This window comes from Halichoerus grypus, chromosome 7, assembly GCF_964656455.1.
Source record: "Halichoerus grypus chromosome 7, mHalGry1.hap1.1, whole genome shotgun sequence".
Lineage (NCBI taxonomy): Eukaryota > Metazoa > Chordata > Mammalia > Carnivora > Phocidae > Halichoerus > Halichoerus grypus.
The window spans coordinates 155,212,663-155,233,724 of NC_135718.1; the positions used below are offsets into that span (position 1 = coordinate 155,212,663).

Consider the following 21,062-nt stretch of genomic DNA (forward strand, 5'->3'; position numbering starts at 1 on the left):
CCCGTGGCTAAGGTGAACCGTTAGGTACTTCGATGGTCACAGGCTTAGGAATGAGTTTCCCACAGGAATCCCCATTCCTGGGTGGTCGGCAAGGGGCTCTGGCCATCTGTCCTCTTTTTCACATGACACAGTCATCCAGCTGCACAGCCCTCTAGCCGCCAAAGTGCCGGAGGCTGCCCACCGCGCGCCAGCTACCCTCCCAGGCGCCGGAGAGAGGAGACGCGCCGGGGTCGGTCCTGGCGCTGGAGAGCTCGTGCGCCAACACACAGAAGTGGGAGGCGCCAAGCCAGAGGGTCCTCAGAGGAGACGGCAACTTGGGGACCGTCTGACCTGCCCCTCACTCCTCAGAGGAGGAGACAGCCCAAGAGGGCGCTCAGCCGGGGGGCTCCCACAGTCAGCAGCCGTGCCGTTCACTAAACACGCGCTCACCAGCACCGGCTCCGCGTGCGGGCCGGGCCGGGTACCGGAGGTGCCACAGGCCGCAGGGAGGACACGGCCCCTGTCGCTCAGGAGGCCGGCTCTGCTGGAGGCTCCCAGGCCGGAGACACTTTAGAGTCCGCTGGGGAGCTTGAAGAAACATCCCAGTGCTGGCGCCTCAGCCACAGGGATTCCGATCGGCTTGGTCTGCGTGGGCCCAGGTACGGGTACTTTCAACAAACTCTCCGAGTGGTTCTAGCATTCCGGGGGACGGACAGACAGACAAGAAGCAAAGTACGCACCGAGATCTGCAGCGTGTGAGGGACGCGCAGGAAGCAGGAAGCTGAGCGAGGACGCGGTGGGTGGGGGGCCGCCCAAGGCGAGAGCCGCGGGGCTGCCCTGTGGCTCTGGTGGGCATTAGGGGGTCCTCACGTGGGACAGCTGTGGAGTGTCCTGGGACACAAGGGCCTGCCCTGGAGCCCCAGCCCCCCCACGCCCCACGGACACCCCATGAGTGCCCCCAGGCCACTGTTAGAGTGGTTGGTAAAGCACACTTCCGCGTACTATCCGTATTTCTGGACCCCAACGCTAATCCCGTGAGATGGGCAGGCTCAAGATGAAGAGTTCGCTGGCAGAGAGGTGGAAACTGGCTCAGAGCAGCATGTGACCCGCCAAAGGGCACACAGCTAATAACTGGATGTGGTGACGCCCGTGGGGCTCACCCACCTCTGCTCACGGCCCCACCCCCTCCTCCCACACCAGGACACCCGGGGACCAGCGCCTTCCTGCCAGGCTGGGCGCCGTGATGTGCCGTCTCCTGTAACATGGAGAGCACACAGTCTCCCTCCCCGCGGGGGACTCAGAGAGGTCTGTGCCTCGGCATCGTCGCTTGGGTTCCTGCCCACAGCGAACCCGGTTACTATAGTAACCCGATGCATTCTTTATTATAGGGTGCACGGTTTTCGTTTCCTATTTGAAGAGTCTGGCCAGCAGTCACGTTGCCATGGCTTGGCCTGTCAGTGGCAGTTAGGAGCAGAGGGGACCCACCGAGCAGCCATTTAGGGCTTTTCTGTGTCTGCAGATGGTGGAAGGCGGTGTCTGGACCACCCCCCGCCCCTGGCTCAGCTGCGCTGGGGACGGCGGGAGGGGAGTCCTGGCTGGGTACCTTCTCCTGGCTAGGGATCACACCTTCCTCACGAGAGCCACTGCGCCCCATTGGACCCACACTGCCTCCTAGTTCCCCTCGTGGAACAGCTCAGAGCTGCTTTGTTCAGCCTCCACTCCTCAGGTGGGACCTCCTTGAGGACGAGGCCGGGCCCCCCGTGGGCCCCAGCAGCGGCCAGGGCCGGCCACACGGCAGGTGCTCACCCTCATGGTGTGGCCGCAGGGGTCTCAGAGGCAAGGAGGGCGAGTGCCGCCAGGCGGCCCTGAGCCCGGCCACCCGTGGTGCTAACGGTAATCACAGCGAGGGCTTCCTGGCAGCCAGGCGGGCTTCTGACCCCGGTGCACACAGACCCGGAGCAGCCTCACGGAGCCGGCCGGCCGCGGGGGTAGCCCGAGGCACACACAGGTTCGCTAACGTACCCCGATCACAGAGCTCGTTCGCCTCGGGGTCGGGATCCTGACCCAGGGCCCCCACCGTGGACACTGCTGCCTTGTGTGGGGCCAAAGTGCCGCCGGGCACACGGACCCCTTCTCCGCAGGGGGAGAGAAGCTGCGCAGCCCCCGGGGCCGCTCGGGTAGGAAGCACCGCTGTTCAGCTCCACACCCCCCGCCAGGGCCCCGCAGGGGCAGGGCCGGTTTTAGCAGGACCGGCGGCTCCTCCTCCTGCTCGCGGGACAGCCAGCTCGGGGCGCCTTCAGGCGGGAAGGGGGCCCGGGAAGCAGTCTGGAGAGGCCAGCAGGGCCCGAGCGCACAGGCCAGGCCTCCCGGGGGCCCCAAGGTGAGCCCCGGCCACTCTAACGGGCTCTCTGCTCCCGCCAGCTCTTCGTGATCGACAACGGCGCGGACGACTGGCGGATCGCCATGACGTACGAGCGCATCCTGCACATCAGCCTGGAGATGCTGGTGTGCGCCATCCACCCCATCCCCGGCGAGTACAAGTTCTTCTGGACGGCGCGCCTGGCCTTCTCCTACACGCCGTCGCGGGCGGAGGCCGACGTGGACATCATCCTGTCCATCCCCATGTTCCTGCGCCTCTACCTGATCGCGCGCGTCATGCTGCTGCACAGCAAGCTCTTCACCGACGCCTCGTCCCGCAGCATCGGCGCGCTCAACAAGATCAACTTCAACACGCGCTTCGTCATGAAGACGCTCATGACCATCTGCCCGGGCACCGTGCTGCTGGTGTTCAGCATCTCGCTGTGGGTCATCGCCGCCTGGACCGTCCGCGTCTGCGAAAGGTAGGCTCCCGGCGGCGGGGGGCGGGGCGGGGCGCACGTGCGCCGAGGCTGGAGGCCCGGAGGCGCGCCCGGGGGAGGAGCCGGGGCCCGGAGGCGCGCCCGGGGGCGGAGCCGGAGGCCCGGAGGCGCGCCCGGGGGAGGAGCCGGAGGCCCGGAGGCGCGCCCGGGGGAGGAGCCGGGGCCCGGAGGCGCGCCCGGGGGAGGAGCCGGAGGCCCGGAGGCGCGCCCGGGGGAGGAGCCGGAGGCCCGGAGGCGCGCCCGGGGGAGGAGCGGGGGCCCGGAGGCGCGCCCGGGGGAGGAGCGGGGGCCCGGAGGCGCGCCCGGGGGAGGAGCCGGAGGCCCGGAGGCGCGCCCGGGGGAGGAGCCGGAGGCCCGGAGGCGCGCCCGGGGGAGGAGCGGGGGCCCGGAGGCGCGCCCGGGGGAGGAGCGGGGGCCCGGAGGCGCGCCCGGGGGAGGAGCCGGGGGCCCGGAGGCGCGCCCGGGGGAGGAGCGGGGGCCCGGAGGCGCGCCCGGGGGAGGAGCCGGAGGCCCGGAGGCGCGCCCGGGGGAGGAGCCGGGGCCCGCGGGCCGGTCAGCTAGGAGGCGCGTGCGCGGCGCCTTCCGTTTCCTGTGGAAGCCGGTGTGCGCACGCGTTCCGTGCCCTCCTCCGTCGCCCTTTCTCCCGCACAGCACTTTGCAGTTCTGTACCAGCGCTGCCTCTGGGACGTTAACGACGCTCACTGGCATTTTCAAGGTTTTGGGAAGTCCTGCAGTAAGGAAACTGGTTAATTTTGTTCAGTCCAGATATTCTCGAAAGTATTCACCCCAAAACCCTTTTCATTGTACACTATTGCTGCCCCGCCCCCACCGTGTGGCCCACACACCAGCAGCACTGGCATCGCTGGGAGCTTGTGAGAACTGCAACCTCAGGCGTCGTCCCAGAGCTCCTAAGTGGAATTTGCATGCTAACAGGTTCACCTGATGATTTGCATGCACCTAAAGTTTTGAGAAGCGCGGTGTGGCAGGAGCAGACCTTGGGAAACACAATTTCAGGAGCTGGTGCTGGGCAAGCGGGAGGATGTGGCCTCATAGAGAGCCCCCTGTAACGCAGAGCGCCGGCCCCTCTGACGTGCCCTCCCTGAGGCTCAAGGGCTGGACAGGCCACCTTCCTCCACCTTCACCCCCAAGCTGCCCTTGAGGACTCCTGTCCCTTTCCAGCTAGCCCTGGATATTCATTTTAATCTGATTTCCCATGTGGAGTCTGAACACGTCTGTTAGAAAGCTGGATTCTCTCCCCAAGCTGCTGTGAGGCCTCTGGCAAGTCACTTAACCTCTCTGGGCCTCAGTGCCCTTGTTTTAAAATGAGGATCTCTTGAGAAGGAAGGAAGAGAAGTTCACTTGAGATGTGGGGAGGCCCGGGCAAGCACCCTGGGCAGTTGGCACGGACCTGGCAGTCCCCCTCAATTTGCTGATAGCTGTGTCGCCAATCTTCCAGGCACCGCTGTCCCAGCAGAGACAAAGCCAGAGACACAAGGGGGAGGAGAGTTAGCTAAAAACGTCTCACGTAGGCACGTCGAGCCAGACCTCCCCCCTATTTGGAGATGTTCTGTTTGCGGATATTTGGCCAGCAGACACACAGACCAAGAGGGCTTTCTTCTGCAGCCGCAAAGGCCCCTAAGCATGACAGTGTCCGTCCCTGCGAGCCAGTGCCAGGTGGGGAGACATTTCTTGTGGGCAAAGCCCCAGGCACACGTGATGCCCACCTCCTCAGAACCCCGCCTGTGGCGGCTGGCACCACAGCATCTGCTGGGGGGGGGGGCCTCGTGAGAGTTTCCCGGGGAGCAGACACTCTCTCTGCAGTCAGGAAAGCTGGTGCTTGGGTTCCAGCCCTAAATCCCTTGACATACTCCGGGCTGAGCAACATCGCGCCGGCCACTGTACCTCTCTGGGCCTCGGTTCTGTCACCTGCAAGCTGGGGTCGTAATCCCTACTTTCCAGGGTTTGTTGTTGGAGAGGAACGAGGCAGCGTGCGGGCCTGCCCACCGCAGCACAGTGCTAGTGGAAATCAACCGTCTTAATGGAGAGCTTCTGGTAACTCTTGGGAGTTCTGTGGCTGCTTTGTAGAATGAGAGCCAGCCAGTTCCTACCACAGGTAGGCCCCTGCCTTCCTGTTCCCCTTCCTAATCGATCGGAGCCGAGTCTTCCAACCACTGTGATTGAATTTGCAAAGCCCTTTCCGGTGTCTGAAACCTTCCGCGTCCTCACGTCAACCCCCTTGGCGTGTGTGCTCACGCCGTGGTTCAGACAAACACTTGTGCTGAACGCGGAGCCAAGTGTCTGCAAGTGAGTTTCATTGTTTATTGAACCTGCCACAAGGTGGTGACTATTTTTTACCCGAAAATAAGCATGCTTCCGAGTGTATAGTTTGCAAAGTACTCTGTTGCCTTTTATTTGGCGTTGAAGGGCCCGCCAAGGCTTCTGAGCTGAGGCTGGGTCGGCTGGCCCCCCACAGCCCACGGCAGGGCTGACACGGCCGCAGTCCCACGAAAGGCACAGAGAACCAACGAGCCAGTCCCAGGCCTCGTGCCTGTCCCCCCGCTCCCGTGGAAAGCCCTTCGACCAAACAGCTTCTGTCCAGATGGAACCCGAGGACGTCACAGCCTCGGTGTGTGTCATGGTGACGCCTGTGTTCCCCGGCTCGCCCGCCGGTCCTGCGACATGCTTCTGCGGGTCCCCTCTGTTGCCTTCCATAGGCCTGTGGTGGAGGCGCTGCGACCGTCCCCACGTCGGAGCTGCGGGAGCGGACAGCAAGCAGCGGCCTGAGTCGCAGGGCTAGGAAGTGCGGAGGCAGAGTGTGAACTTGGTGCATGTGTGTCGTCCTCCCCCCCCACCCCGCCCCGCGCTGATGCTCGAACTCACAAGGACGCTGTGGCCTGGACTGTCCCGGCTCCCGGCTCGAGAGTCTCAGGGCCGCTCAGGCTGGCACTTAGATCCCAGGGCCCTGCTGTCTGTGCCCTTGCCCTTGATCTCTGTCCTCGGCGCTGACTTCATGGTAAATTCACACACATCCGCCGTGCGCCACCTGCAAGCCCACTCTGGACCGCTCGCCTTCCCGCAGCTGGGGCCGCTGGTGGCCGCGGAGCCGCTCCCCAGAACTGCCCAGGCTGAAGGGAGTGGCCTCGGCCAGGTCAAGGGCCCTGCCCCGGGGCCACGAGCATCCAGGACCTGTCAGTGTAGGAGCGTCAAGGCTCAGGCCCCTCGCCTCCTGCAGGACGGTCCCCACAGGGCCTTCCCAGCTCCAGGGGCCCCGAAGGGTCCCCCGAGGCCCCCTCTGACTGCCTGGCCCTTCATCTTCCTCTCCGCCCTGCCCGCCGCTCCCCCCAGGGGCTGATGCTGAGAACTGCCCCAATAAAGCTCCCGCGTGAGACTCTTTCTCAGGAGCCTGGCCTTCGGAGCTGTGAAAACACGTATAAATAAGCATGTTTTCTGCTGCTCAGGGAAGCACTGCTCTTTCAGTGACCAAGCAGTTTCTTTCAGAATCCAGCGTAGACGATCACTGTCCTTTCCCAGCGCCCAGCACTAGAGAAGGCGGGAAGGGCCCTTGACATGGGAGCCATTCAAGCACAGACTGGACAGAAACCGGACACGGGGTCGTGCTGGTGGACAGCAGCAGCAGGCTGGGCAAGACGGCCTTGATGTGGCTCAGCTGACCGGGGGATGAGGCTGGCACCTCAGTCGGCAGAGAGGGAACGTGACAGGTTCTAGAATACTCCTGCCTGCTGATGCCCAGAGCGGAGCTTGTCCACATTCCGGGCGCCTCTCATCAGCCTGGCCTCATCTGGTTGTATACACACACTTCTGAAGTTGCTATGGAGACCCCTCTTCAGCGAGACGCATCGTAAAAGGCATTTCTCATATCTTCGGTTGGCTTTTATGTGACAGTAAAGGTTTTTCACGTTTCCCCCTTCTGAGGAAGAAGGGGCTAGCACTCATGCAGCGCCGTCTGCTCGGGGGAGGGCAGCTCCCGGTCGCCAGGACGGGCCCGACAACACAGGCTTGTTTTCCTTGGACACCCCAGAGCGGCCTTACATCACCGGCTGTGGGCCTGACAGCTGTGGGCCTCCGCGTTCTCTGGGATTCTCCTGGCCGCGTGCCCGCCTCCCACGGCCGCCCAGAGCCCATCGGAGGAAGCTCCTCATTAAACACCGTGTCGTGCGAGCGGGCTGTGGAGAGCCCTGTGTTCGGGCCGCAGGCTGCAGAAGTGGGCTTTCCTGGCCGCCCTCCGCAGAGGCCAGCGCCCGGGAATGTTTACCTCCCCGCGGGAGGCACAAAGGCCTCGCAGAACACAGATACAGCAAACTGTCTTGTGAGCCCAAGCCAGGTTTTGTAAACCACCTCCAGCCTCTTGAACGGAATCCCTTTGGACTCTCCCTCCTGAGGCTCCAAGCTCTGCACACGGCCAGCCTGTCAACAGGTCTTCAGTGGTGACGGTGTGAGTTTTCATCTATTTCTACATATTCGTATTTTCATGAGAAACCGGATTCTGGAGGCCCTGCCCCTGGAACTGAAGGAAAACAGCTACGGGCCCCTTCTTTCTCTTGTTCGGAGCCACCCTTCCCATTGCAAGAGATCAAGAGAGGCTTCCTTCCTCCACCCCCACTGCCCGTGTCCGGGCGGCACCAGCCAGAAGCCAGGAAGTGAGAAGAGCCCCCTCCTCCGCATGTCCTTCCCACAAACTCCTACCGCCTCTGGCAGGGGACCTCAGCTCCGAGAACCGAGTAGGGACACAAAGCGGGACCCACGGCATAGGGTTGACACAAGCCCCCAGGCCGAGTCCTCGTGGGCCGGGCAGAGCTGAGAGCAGGGCTGTGGTTTCTCGTGGGCCCCTCTGGGTGGAGGCACAACGGCTGGTGTGGAGTGCGCCCCGAGCCCCGCCGGGGCGATGGGAAGACGCGATCAGGGCTTCTAGTCATAGTTACTGTTATTGCAGAACTTAAGGTTTAAATCCAGAAAAAGGTGTATTTATTTATTTATTTGAGAGAGCGTGTGTGTGTGAGCAGGGGTAAGGGCAGAGGGAGGGGGGAGACAAGCAGATTCCCCACTGAGCCTGGAGGCACAGGAGGGGCTCGATGAGGGGCAATCTCACGACCCTGAGATCATGACCTGAGCCAAAATCAAGAGTCAGATGCTCAACCAACTGAGCCACGCAGGCGCTCCTACAAAACTGAAGCTTTTCAGTATTTAATAAGCAAGTAGATAGTAACACATGTGTGCAACTAGTAATAAATATACATAGAGCAGAGGAGGGTACACGCTCAAAATCTTTGTACTCATAGGAGTGCATGGTTTCAGAAGCTTGCAAACCACTGCTTTGGGGTATCCGAGGACCAGTTAGTGAGGACAAGAAAGTACCCGCCACATTGGATGAAGCCTGCCCTCTAGCTGAAGGAAGAAGTCAGTAGCCCTGGGGGCAGGGGGGAGCCCAAGGAGTGCGGGTCTGGGCAGATCCCCCTAATGGCACAGTGTGTTTCCGGCAGAGCGTGGGGTCGGGGGGAGATCCTCCCCGAGGCCCTGGAACCAGACCGGCTAATTAAAGAAAGAGGAGAGTAATTGTAGATGCAGGAGAATGTTTCATCACGAGAGCCACGGGGCGGGGAGAGCAGCCCAAGAAGGCTCTTAGGCTCCCTAACGGTGCAGGAGGCTGTGATTTCTGCCCCGGGGACAAGGCAGCAGACATGAAAGGGAACCGTGTTTGGTTCACAGAAGCACAGAGTGCCAGAAAACGAAAACTATTTTAGCACAAAGAAGACTCACATTGGAGGTACTGAATTTTTAAAACATGGAATGTGGAGGACGCACTTAGAAGTTCTTTCAGAATGTGGAACAGAACATAGAGATGAGAGGTGGATGATAGGTCAGAACTAGAGGCTCCAGAATCAAGGGTAAGCCCGAGAACTAGAGCTATTTTGGAGGAAGAAACCAGGATAATCTGGATAACAGCATAATCAAAGACATACACCAAGAAAACTTTTCTAGAACTGGCAGCCCAGGGGTGGTGGGGAGGTTAAGATTAGGCAGATGGAAACAGCTGTTCTCAGTCATAACAGGGATGCAAAGCCATACCTAGACATATCCTAATAAACTCTTTTTCTGGAAAATTTACTGAATCTAAAGGTTAAGCAATCCTAGGACACACGGGCAGCACAGAACAGAACTTCCTCAGGAACCCTAAATTGCAGACATTAGCGTCATTCCTCTGGGAAATAAGAACAAAAGTCATCCTTGGAGTTTTGTGGGCTCAGGAGGTAAACAAGCTGCACGTTTTGGGGAATGAATCACAATTAAGGTCTTAATGCAATGGTGTGAAAGAAAGACAGGTGGGCAGCACTGAAGCCAGGTAAAAGTGAAATCCAGGTACATTTGACCATGACTGCAAAACCAAACTCTGACGTCAAACAAAAAGTGGGTTCTGGAAAGAGTAGATGTGTGATAAAAGATTCCATAACAATTAGAGAGTTGCAAACTCCCAGATTAAAAAGTTGAGAGAAGGCTAAGAAGGATTAGTAAAAGCATGCTAAAATCATCATCTTAGGTAGAAGAGAATGTCAAAAGCCCTATCATCCAATTTTAATAATTAGAGAAATATAGTTTAAATCATTTTTTAAACCTAAAGGTAACCACAGGTAGAATTTTTGAAGTGTGACAATAGGATAGCAATAGCATCAGCCAAGTATTATTTCACTTAACCTGCACCCCAGCTCCGTGAGGTGTGGGGGGCCACTGCGATCTCCACACCCACCCCCGGGAGGAAGCTGAGGCAGGGAGAGGTTAAAGCGGCATGCCAAGCCCCAGAGCTGGGGAGTGGCAGACCCGAGACCCCAGAACCCTGCCACGAGCCCCACTTTTCACTACCTTGAGAACACGCACTCTCCACATCCCTGGGGGAGACACACACACAACGGCAGAGACAGAAAGACAAAAGAAGTAGGAAGAATTGAAAAACACAGAAAGCACGAAAGAAGATGAGAAAAAACAAACTTACAATTTATAACAGTCAACATAATTGAGTTTCCCTCCCCTGTTAGAAGGCAATGTCTCTTAGGATGGGATTTAAAAGCAAAATTTGATTTCATGCTGTTTACAGAAGAGGTTCCTAAAGGGGAAAGACCTAGAAAAATAAATGAATAACAGAGATTTATTAGGGAAGTACAAACCAAAGGGCAATTGAATAGAAGTCCTCATTTTAAACCAACTTGAATTCAAACCAAAAAACATTAAATGGTGTAGAAGGACCATTTAATATGGATAAAAGTACCATACACAGTAAACTGTGAACTTTTATGCAAAAATAAACAAGGAGATTGAGACCTGAATTATAAACTATTTTAATAATTGAAAAATATTGAACTTTGTAGCCCATAAACAAATAATACATCTTTTTAAGCATTCATGGAACATTTACAAAAAATCGATCAACTTCTTGGCCACACGTTTCAAAATACCAGAAAAAACCTTCAGACATATTTTCTAACCATGAGGCCATAAAAATTCAATTAAAAGAAAACTTTAGGGGAACTTTTAAAGCAGTCTCCTCTGCTACAACTTGGCCAAGAAAGAATTGTTCAAAACCACCGTTAAAGACTATTTTAAAAATTACAACGATGACTCTGTGTATCCAAACTCACAGTGTGACCAAAGTTGTATGCCCAGGAAAATATCCTCAAAGTTTTTTATTTTAAAAAATGAAGCATGAAAATAAATAGAATAAATGGAAATTCACTAGGAGAACAAAACCTGGGGAGAACAGATTATAAGACAGGAGTTAATAAAGTGAAAGACAGAATTCATACATCCAAATGATATCAGCTTCTAATAAATTTAATCAAGATAATGCTAGAAAACACAAAATTAGGAATTTTATGGGGGAGTAAGTACGGATTCTGAGGATGTTTTAATAAATAAATGAGAGTAGTTTCACTTGTTTTGAAAGAGAAGACCATTGAGGGGGACTTTGCTGGATAGTTTTGTATTATAAAACTAGGGAGCCTGGGTGCCTCAGTCGTTAAGCGTCTGCCTTCAGCTCAGGTCATGGTCCCAGGGTCCTGGGATCGAGCCCCGCATCGGGCTCCCTGCTTGGCTGGGAGCCTGCTTCTCCCTCTCCCACTCCCCCTGCTTTTGTTCCCTCTCTTGCTGGGTCTCTCTCTGTCAAAAAAAAAAAAAAAATCTTGAAAAAAAAATGTATTCTAAAACTAAAGTAATTAAGTCCCTGCGGCATTACTGAAAAATCAGTAATGAGAGATCAATGAAACCTAATGGAAAACCCCAAAATAAGCCCTAGTTTGTAAGAACCCAGTGATGAGAAGGAAAACCAATTAGGAAGCCATAGGTTCTCCAGTAAATGTTAACAGGGAGATTGGAGATTAGATACCTGGATGAAAAATCAGATCAGAGCCTGCCTCTCACCAGCTACCGACAAAATTCCAGGTGGATTAAAGAGTCAGATGTGAAAGAAGAAGCCATGAGCAAGCTCCAGAAAACAAAGTGAACATTTCATCAATCCTGCGATGGGAAGAATGTAAAATCTCAGAAGACACATGAAGGAGACTGTTGTATCTGCTTACATCATACGTACAATTTTAGATTTCTGTCCTCCAAAAAATACACACTTATTTTAAAAGCGAATGTTATACTAGGGAAAATATTTGCAGCAAACATGACAAGAAGTAAATATCCCTGTTATGCAAAGCAGTCTCAAAAGCCAATCAGAGAAAGTCAACTCAGTTAAAAAAAAAAAAAAGGCTAAACATAACACTGGAACACCACGTTGGAAGAAACACAGACGTCCAGCTTCACCAGTCACGGAACCACAGATGAAGACTACATGGAGAGTGACGGCTTCTCCTCTGGAATTGACACAGATGTAAATGAGGGTGATGCATGCTGGAGAAAGCTGTTCTTGCTGGCGGGGGTGGGTCGCCCCTCCGCAGGAGGGCACAAGGAGAAGCCGCCTGGGGAAGACAGTCGGACAGCAGGTCTTGGGGGCCTTCACGAGTTTGCAACTTCAACCAGTAATTCCTTCCAGGACGCTGTTGTAATGGGATAATCGATTGATGTCAGGATTCTTCAGCATGCTGCCCTCCCCAATAGTGGAGAATCAGAAACCACATAAATGGCCCGGGATTTGAGCAGTTAATCAAATAATAGCACATCCATCCTATGCGCAATTAGGCAACAATGTTAAAATCAGCCTTTTGAAGCCCATAGGCAGGAAAATAGTCATGGTATAGTATTTGAAAAAGGAGGACAAAAATAGTATTATATAGGGTGTTGCCAATTTAAAATCGATACCAGGGGCGCCTGGGTGGCTCAGTTGGTTAAGCGTCTGCCTTCGGCTCAGGTCATGATCCCAGGGTCCTGGGATCGAGCCCCACATCGGGCTCCCTGCTCGGTGGGAAGCCAGATTCTCCCTCTCCCACTCCCCCTACTCTCTCTCTCTCTCTCGCGCTGTCTCTCTCTGTCAAATAAATATATAAAATCTTAAAAAAAAAAATAAATAAAATCGATACCAGATGCATAGAAAATGCTTGGAAACATTGCGTTTTCTCTGTGGGATGTTACGTGTGATTTCCCCATTACATTCCATTGTATTTTCTGCAATGAAAACGCATGACTTTATGTGCTTTTGTCTCTTTTTTTAATGGAAAGAGGTAGCAGTGGCTTTTTTCTCCCTCCACAAAACCCCTCTTCATCTTGCACAGGAACTCATGTTTTATGTCAACAGAGCTTGGAAAGTTAGCTTGCATGGCTCGGGTTTACATACAATTTTTCTCAGAAGAGAGTGAAGTTCCTTCCGAAGGCTCCCTTCCCGCCTGGCAGCCAGCGGCCTTAGTGGGCAGGGCGGCCTCCGTGAACCAGCGAGTCCTCTTTCCCGGGCGGGTGTGGCGCTTACAGGCCCTCTGTGGCCGGGGGACGTTCCTGGGAGGACCTAGAGCCGATGTTCGGGCAGGTGGAGTCTGCAGGTGAGCGGTGACCCGACGCTCGGCTCCAGGGGCTCTTCAGCACTGGCTGGGGGCCGGCGGGTCTCAGAGGCCCGCCAGTGTGGACAGGTGGTTCCCGTGGGGAGGAGCTGCTGCCGGGAGCGCGGACAGGTGGGGGCCGGAGGGGCACGGGGCGGGGCGGGGAGCGCGGACAGGTGGGGGCCGGAGGGGCACGGGGCGGGGCGGGGAGCGCGGGCAGGTGGGGGCCGGAGGGGCACGGGGCGGGGCGGGGAGCGCGGGCAGGTGGGGGCCGGAGGGGCACGGGGCGGGGCGGGGAGCGCGGACAGGTGGGGACCGGGGGGCGGGGTCTCCGCGCGCTGCGGATTCAGGATCCACGGTGAGGTGGCGCCGCGCCCGCGGACAGTCACCAGTGACTTGGGGCTGGGGCTCTGCTCCAGGGCTGCTCCCCTTTCCCGGCCCTAGCAACCCACCCTCTGGTGTCAGGGGTTCGTCGGACGTGTTTCCCCATCTTTACTCCTCTACAGCCCACTTTCTCTTTCTCGGGGACTCGTGATTCAGCAAGTCTTTCCTCTTGGACGTTTGCGGTGATTTTGTGCTCTTTGACATTTAAGCATGAAACGGTTCATTTGTGACCAGTGTATTTGTGCTTTTATATTAAATAATAATAAGTTACTCATATATTAACGAATGACATCTCTTAGGAGAGTGAAGATTTGGGGAAATGACGAATGTCTGTAAAGTCAGCATTCCGAAGTACCGAGTTTGGGACGCGGGTGCGAAGTGAACTCCCCTTGCCCATCTTTCCAGTCAAATCAATCCCCAAATTACTCCAGCCTAGGTCATGCTACACCCTGGGTTTCCCTAACCTCTCTCTGCTGGGAAGGGTTGGGGCCCGTCTGGGACAGGATTTCGCCTCAGGAAGACCAGTCTAAGCACCAGCCTTCTTTCTCCAGCTGGGCAGGACACCCAGCCCTCCTCCATCAGGGATCTGAGAGAGACGAAGCCCTACAGAAATGGGCTGGAACGACCATCTTCCCAGTTCTCCAGGGGTAGCACACAGCTGTGCGGTGCTGCGTGGGTCGGAGGGAAGGTGCTGGGCTCTTACAGGGATGCCTAAGGGCCTCGGGCTTCATTGTTCCTCCTGGGGCCCGTGGGGGAGGCAACAGGGCCACAAGTCCTCCGAGTGAGCGAAGGTGAGAAAAGGGAGGGGCTCCTGGAGGCCACGTCAGCCAGGGCTATGTGTGGGCTGGCATTAGTCAAGACAGGAAAACCACATTCTGTCAGCTTTTCCACTTCAGGGTGTTTTGTTTGTCCCTGGTGACCCCATTGTGCCCTGCATCTCTAGGGCAGGCTCCCACCAGCACGGGACGGGGCCCTCACCCACAGGCCTTCTCCGAGTGTTCGATGGCCCAGGATGAGTCAGTGTGCTCTCCCCACCACCCTGGGCTTTCTGTCCCCTGCACACCACCACCCACGCGGTGTAGAGCCCTGCAGTCCGGGCTCCCACCACCGCCGCTGCAGGGGGATATTTTCATGGGATTTTTCTCCCTCCATTAATGCAGACTCCCACATCCCCTGAGACTTGGCCACAGGCCCCCAGACACTGAGCTGGGAAGGAATACGGGCACTCCAAATGGCACCTCACTGAGCACTCCCCGCACACACTCCCCTCTACCTGGATCCCTACCCACCCCCCCATCCCCCCACCGCCTAAGCATTTAGGAGCAACCACATCCGGTGAGAATCCCCAAGCCCTAACACACCCGCTCATGCTGTTCTCCCGAGAGGCTCAGGGAGCTGCCTGCCAGCAAGGCCCCTGCGGGCTGGCCCAGACAAGTGGGTGTGGGCCTGACGGGCTTGGCACCCCACAAAAGAGGGGGCACAAAGCCTAGTTAGCAAAACTCCTTTGGAAATTTTAAACATGTTTCAGCTGAGCCAACAGACACACAGCAGTGGGAGAGCACAGAGGCTGAGTCCATGAACTCGGGGCAAAAGACAGCCTGGCTCCTGCTTGTACACGTACTTGGGCAGAGTCAGCTTCTCCTGAACACACCTGGGGCGAGAGGCTCACCACTTCAAAAGACAGCTCTGACCTCGTAGTACCTTCCTAATATGAGTTAAAATTAAACTCCTTGTAGTTTGTGACTTGGGTCCTAACTCTGTTTTTTGTATCAACACAAAAGAAAGTCGAGCAACACAGGTTGGTGGTTAAGCCATCGCCATCTGGGCAGATTTGGGCTCGGGCCTTGCTTGGGCTGAGTCTTCGTGGCGGGAGACCCTGTGGGCAAGCCGGCCTCAGGACATCTGGGGAAGGGGATAATTCGCAGAAAGCCCCTAGCAGGGGTACGGCGTTCAGCACAGTGTGAGCCTCCAGGGAAGCCGGCCGGTGTTCCCTCTTCCACGGGAGGCCCTAGATATTTGAGAACCTGTCTCATCTTCTTGAAACGAATGGTCTCTGCTCCTCGGACAGGGCCTCACAGGACTCTGTTCTGATCAGACTGCTGTCTCCTGCTCATCCTCCTCCTTGGTCATCTGTGTCCCCACAAGGTGGGGGCCCCAGACTGACTCCAGTGCCCCTAGTGTTAGGGCAACCTCCCTTATTCTTGTAAAGCTTTTATTTATTTGAGAGAGAAAGAGAGAGAGAAAGAGAGAGAGCATGAGCCGGGGGAGGGGCAGAGCGGGAGAGGGAGACGCAGGCTCCCCGCTGAGCAGGGAGCCCGATGCGGGACTCCATCCCGGGACTCCGGGATCATGACCTGAGCTGAAGGCAGACACTTAACTGACCGAGCCACCCAGGCGCCCCATTATTCTCCCTTTAATGCAGTGTGAGAGCGGCTGGTGGGAAGGGCCCAGGCCCCCAGGGCAGGCACACTGGCTGGGAATTGTGGAGGGAGCCCCAGGGCGGCACGGCTCTGCTCAGGGTTGGCACCTTTGAGAGCACTGTCACCCAGCGTGGCCCATCACCTGACAGGAGCCACGGCTGAGGCGAAGGCCGGGAGGCCGACGAGCCGTGTGAGGACCAGGGGGGGCTCTCACTGTCCAGACGGTCGTGTCCTGCTCCCAGCTTTAGCAAGGGGTGGGGTCGAGCCTGGGGGTCCATCTCTCTGCCTCAGTTCTCCCTCTGATAAAAGCAGTAATTTATCCGACCAAGGGCCTGAGCACTGGGTGTCGAGCTCTCCTCCCCGGCTCTCTGGACCACCCTTCCGGTTTGTCCTCTGCCAGCTCTGCTTCCTGGATCGGGGCCGCTGCATCCTCCACCACCCCCGGCACCGTGCCTGCGCCCAGAGAACCCATCCACCGCTCTCGAATGCGCCGTGCCCCCCAAGCCCCTCCCCTGAGTGGCGATGCTCTATTAGGAATAGTTTGCTGAATAATAATGTTATTAATCATATTGAGTCCAACTATTCACCAGGCACTGTGTTAGGAGTTAAATACACCTCAGAAAACAAGACAGGACTTTTCCCTCACGGAGAGTCTACCTGGGAAAACTGGTAGCAAGAAACAAGCCATTTCAAACCTCTGCTGCATACGGCGAAGCAGTTAAACACAAGGTTGCAATGACTTTTCGGGGTAAGTAATGGGGTTGGAGAACAATCCTACTCAGCTGGGACCCGCTTGGAAGGTCGTTCTAGGGAGGGTATGTGCCCCTGAGACCTGAGGAGCCATTTACAGACACGGGGTAAGCTTTCCAAGAGGGAGCGGTATGTACAAAGGCCCTGCGCTGGTGAAGAGCAGGGAGTGCGGAGTCACCTGAAGGACAGGAGACGGACAGGCATGTGACGTGGCAGGGCCTGGGCCCCAGAGGGGGCGGGAGGCCCACGGCGGGGGCCCTAGGCTGTGTTAAGGGGTCAAAGCCAAGTGCTGTGGGGAGCCTCTGAAGATGTTTAGCTAGAAGGTAAGATAATCTGGTTCATCCTAGGAGTACCGCCGTGGCACGTCTAGGGAGGGAACACGGGCAGAGGGGAAGAAGCAGCCGGGGCGATGAGCCAGGCAGCCATGGCAGGGAGCGAGGAGGGGGGGCACGCGAGAGCTCACTCTTCCTGAGTACGTCATGCGGAATCACACACATTTTCTCATGTGCTGCATGTCCCGGACATCAAGTCTCTGTTCAGTATTGTCATGGTGCCTCTAATTTCTCTCTGCCTGTCTGTGTGTGTCTTCTTTTTCTCAGGAGCTTTTCCAGTTAGTGCTAGCTTTTGGCTGCAAGGGACAGGAAATCCAAAATAATAGTAGCTTAAACAAAATAGAAGTTTCTTTGTTATGCAAAAGAAGCCTGGACAGGGTCAGTCCAGAGCAGGTAGGGTGCTCCAGAGCATCAGGGACCCAGGTTCCTTCTCTCTTGTTGCCCTGCCAGCCTTGGGTCATGGTTTCTTCCTCAGAGTTCACGAAGGCTGCAGGAGCTCCAGCCATCCCATTTACCCTCTACCCTGAAGGAGGGAGGAAAGGGCAAAATCAGATGTGCTTTCTCTTTAAAGACATTTCCTGGAAGTAGTAACACACGTCATTTTCATTCGCCTTCATTGGTCAGTTCCCCAGATGGAAAAATGTAGTCTGTATTATGGGTAGCTGATGCTCGTTCCTGGGTTCTTTTACTGGTGAAGAAGGGGGGAAGGGCTGTTGGGCCATAAGTATCTCTTAGGCTCGAAACCGTTCACCATCCCTGCATCCGTGCCCAGCTCCCTCCAGCTCTCTTCAGGCATCAAGCCCCTCGGTTCTTACTCTGTAATATCCCTCAAATGCGTCTTTTCCTGCCACCTCCTGGGACTGTCCTGTTACCCCTAGAACCTTCCATTTGTTCCCTCTCGGAGATTGGTCCCTATTCCCCACTTCAGCATCAGGGCCCTGGGCAGTCCGGCCCTCATCCACCCCTGATAATACCAGCGTGGTTCACTTTCAGTAACATTCGCAATGATCACAACAACACCTCACATTTCTAAATGTAAGGTTCACTGCGCACAGAATTGAAGGCCGGGGTGCCAAAGTCAGAAAGCCCAGACTCGCAGCCTGGCTTAACCATGGACCCAGCTGTGGGGCCATGGGCAAGTCACTTCCCCTCCGTTAAGTAAGACAAGTGCCTAGGCCTGTAGCTGGATCCTGACAAGCAGGGGGCCTTTCTGTCCCTGGGTCTCATTCTTCTGATCTGTAGCCCCCCCCTCCGGGGGGGGTTATGAAGCTCAAACAGGAGGAGGTGTAAAAGCTGGCGAGACCATAAATCCAGGGTCATGCTCTTCTGCTTCCCAGCGGCCCTGGGAGGGGAGCAGAGTCCCCATTCAGGGGATTAGGGCCTGGCAGCTCAACCGGGCTCTGTGACCCGTCCTGTCCCCTGACTTGCAGTGCAGTGGAGACCTGGGACCCTGGGTTCTGATTGCCTGCTGCAGGGCTCTCGGGGTGTTGGTTAAATTGGAGGGTGGTCTTACGTGTCTGTGTTGGGGTCAAGGGAGAAAGAGCAAAATGTGCAAAGAAAATGTAAGGGTTTTTTGTGTTTTTTTGTTTTCAGTTTGGGCTATGAAGTCACTTTATAGTTTGTTTGAGGGCACGCTCTCTGGGACCTAGACAGAGATTGTGATTGGTACTTTTGAGACGCTGGTTTTTTGTGGGAAGCCGCTTCCTGTTAGCAGGTGCAGGTCATGTGGCCCATTGCCTTGAACGCCCATGTCGGTTTGGTGGGTGGGGGGATTGTTGGAGACCGGCTAGACATTGTTTGAGAAAGTATATGTCAGAATTAATAAAGTAAACACTTACATTGTCAAACTTACAGAGTTAAGTAAATGTGAGTGTAGTTAACTGGATAGAGCTTTATAATTATTTTGTCAAGCTTAACACATGAAACCGCTCCCACTTAGTTACCAGCATCCTTAATTTGTTTTGTTCCTGTTTATAATTTAAACTGTGGGTTTTATTTAGGGATAAACGTGTCCTGGGGCTTTTCATTAGTTTGGAAATTAGACAGTACCCTCCCGAGGTTGCCAGACGGTCTCTGTGGCCGAGTCGGGCCGAGTGCCAAGGCTGTGGGCCCGGGGCCTGGAGCCGAGGGGGACGGGGCCGTCGTTCGCTAGCTGCTGGCTTCTCGCACACAGCATCCCATTTAACGCTCGCAGGAACCTTCCATAGGGTTTTCTCCGCGTCTGTCGTGTGCCCCGGATGGAAGGCAGGCCCAGGGCAGTGCAGGGCCTGGCTCGCCATTGTGTGCGGTTGCTCGCTTGCTTGCTCTTCCCCAGCAGAAGGTGAGTGTGTAGGAAAGTGTCCACAGAGTGCCCAGCGCTTGCAGCAGGAGAGGGAGGAAGGAAAGCGATCCCGTTGTTCACAGCCGGTGCCGCTCCTGCCCGGAGAGGGCTGTCGTCCGGCAGGCCTCCCTCCGGTCCCTTGGCTGCTGGGCATCCCCGGCCTGGCCCTCCCTGACCCACGCAAGGCCCAGGCCGCTGGAGCTAACGAGCGAACAAACCTGTGTTTGGGGGGGCGGGTGACGGCGATGGCAGTGGAGACCCTTGTTTGTTGTTTCCTGGAGAGTCTGCGGAATCATGCCAGTGCTCAGCGTGCGCTTCTTAAAATCACCCGCCAGGTGCACACTGAAGTCGATAGGTGCGCATTCGCGGCAGGAACCATCGCCGCCAGCAGCCCGGCACTCAGCGCGACCGCGGACCCAAACCTAACTAAGGGAGGCCCTTCCTCCATGCCTGCGTCTCTGCGGCCTCGTTCCAGAGCCGCTTCTCCTCCCCGCCGTCGGCCTCCTGGCGCTCGGGCTGCCTGGCTTTGATTCTGCTCCCGGGGCTCTGGGCGCCACCTGCTCCGCACGCTCCCTCCTCTGCGGGTTTGTCCCGAGAAGGGTCGGAGGTGGGGCGTCCCTCCCAGGCGCTGTTTGTTGCCTGGCAACGCGCAAAGAGCATCTTTAGTGACGCTGCTTCCCACAAAGCAGAGCGGGGCTGGGCGCGGGGATGAAGGCGCGGGGCCTCGCTGGGCCACAGCGGGGAGGACGGTAGCAGCAGCCGGGCTGGCGAGGAGGCCTGAGGGCAGGCGCGGCCCGCTCACCCGCTCCTGGCTCCTGCCCGCTGCAGGAATCTCGTGTGTTGGAGGGGGGAAGGTCTCAGTGGGGGCCGGGAGAGGCTCCATGCAGCTCGCAGCTCCTTGCGGGGGGGGGGGGGGGGAAGCTGGGTCAAGTCCGGTTCCACCTGACTGCATCGTCCTCCCCACGCATCTGTGAAGACGCCTGGCGTCTGTGTGTGTGTGTGGTCGGTCCCGAGCCACCAGCTCTCCAGAGCCTGTGCAGGACGGGCGGGTGCAGAGTGTGATCAAAGGGACCCCCACTTTAGAGCTGGAAGGGCTCTGGAGCTCCCTTGGCCGAATTCTCCCATTTTGTGGATAAGGAAACCCAGGCCCAGGGGAGAGAAGTGATGCCCAGAGGCCCACAGCAAGTTGGAGAGAGTCTGAGCCCCCAGCTGAGGGTCTTCCTCCTGGGCCGACCCCTGGCATATGTGGTTGGTGCCCCGGGTGGAAGGAGGCGGTGGTGGTGAGGGCACTGGGCCTCCCAGGCCCTCCCAGCCTCCACCTCTTCACCGGAAATGAACGAGGTTTGCCGTGCTGGAGGCAGCCCCAAGACTCAGTGACTCCTGGGGATGCAGATGACCCAACAGGCAAAGGGCCTCCTGCCAGATCCTCCCCGTGAGTCCGTGTCTTTCCCTCCCGAGAGAGTCCTGGGCCTCTGGGCTAACGTTCCCTAGGAGAAGCCCACTCTGCGGGCGGAGACGCTCCGCACAGACACTTGTCGGCAAGCCTCCTGGGAATCTCTGTCTTCCCAAGCATGGCCCCTTACGGCAGCCAGGGTCAGAGCCGCAGCTGTCTGTCCTGTGTGGCCACTGGGCTGAGAAAGCGCTCTCCGAGCTGGAGGACCCCATGGCGAGACCCCCTCAGTTCACAGATGAGCAGATGGGTGACAAGGGGGTGACCTGACGCCATGCCCTTCAGGCCCTCTTGTCGTGCCCCTTGCTCTCCTCCAGCAAGAACATCTCAGCTCAAGAGGCCGAAAACATGAGTCGTGCCCCAGCTGCATCCCTTCGTCGTGCTCCCAAGGCCGCAGAGATGAGCAGGGGAGGCGCAGCCCGGACGCGAGCCTCTCCGTCCAGCGGCTGCTCTCCGAGGTCTGGGGGCACGCCAGCTCTGGAGATTTACAAGTTCCTCCAGCAAGAAAGCCTCCCCTCGGCCGGGGAAGTTGGGTGTGTGCTAGCTATCCCCGTTCCTTTCTCCACATAGTACGAAGCTTCAGAATCCGAAT

At 56.9% G+C, this 21,062-nt stretch overlaps 1 protein-coding gene across 4 annotated transcripts in view; it reads left to right on the forward strand.

Moving 5' to 3' along the window:
- The window catches only part of KCNN3 (potassium calcium-activated channel subfamily N member 3), a 133,664-nt gene that overhangs the window by 77,550 nt on the left and 35,052 nt on the right, over positions 1–21,062 (forward strand). For all 4 annotated transcript variants that reach the window (XM_078078600.1, XM_078078601.1, XM_078078602.1 and 1 more), the window contains one exon: positions 2,401–2,819. In XM_078078600.1, coding sequence (XP_077934726.1) covers positions 2,401–2,819 — 419 coding nt within the window. The remainder of the gene's footprint in view (positions 1–2,400; positions 2,820–21,062) is intronic.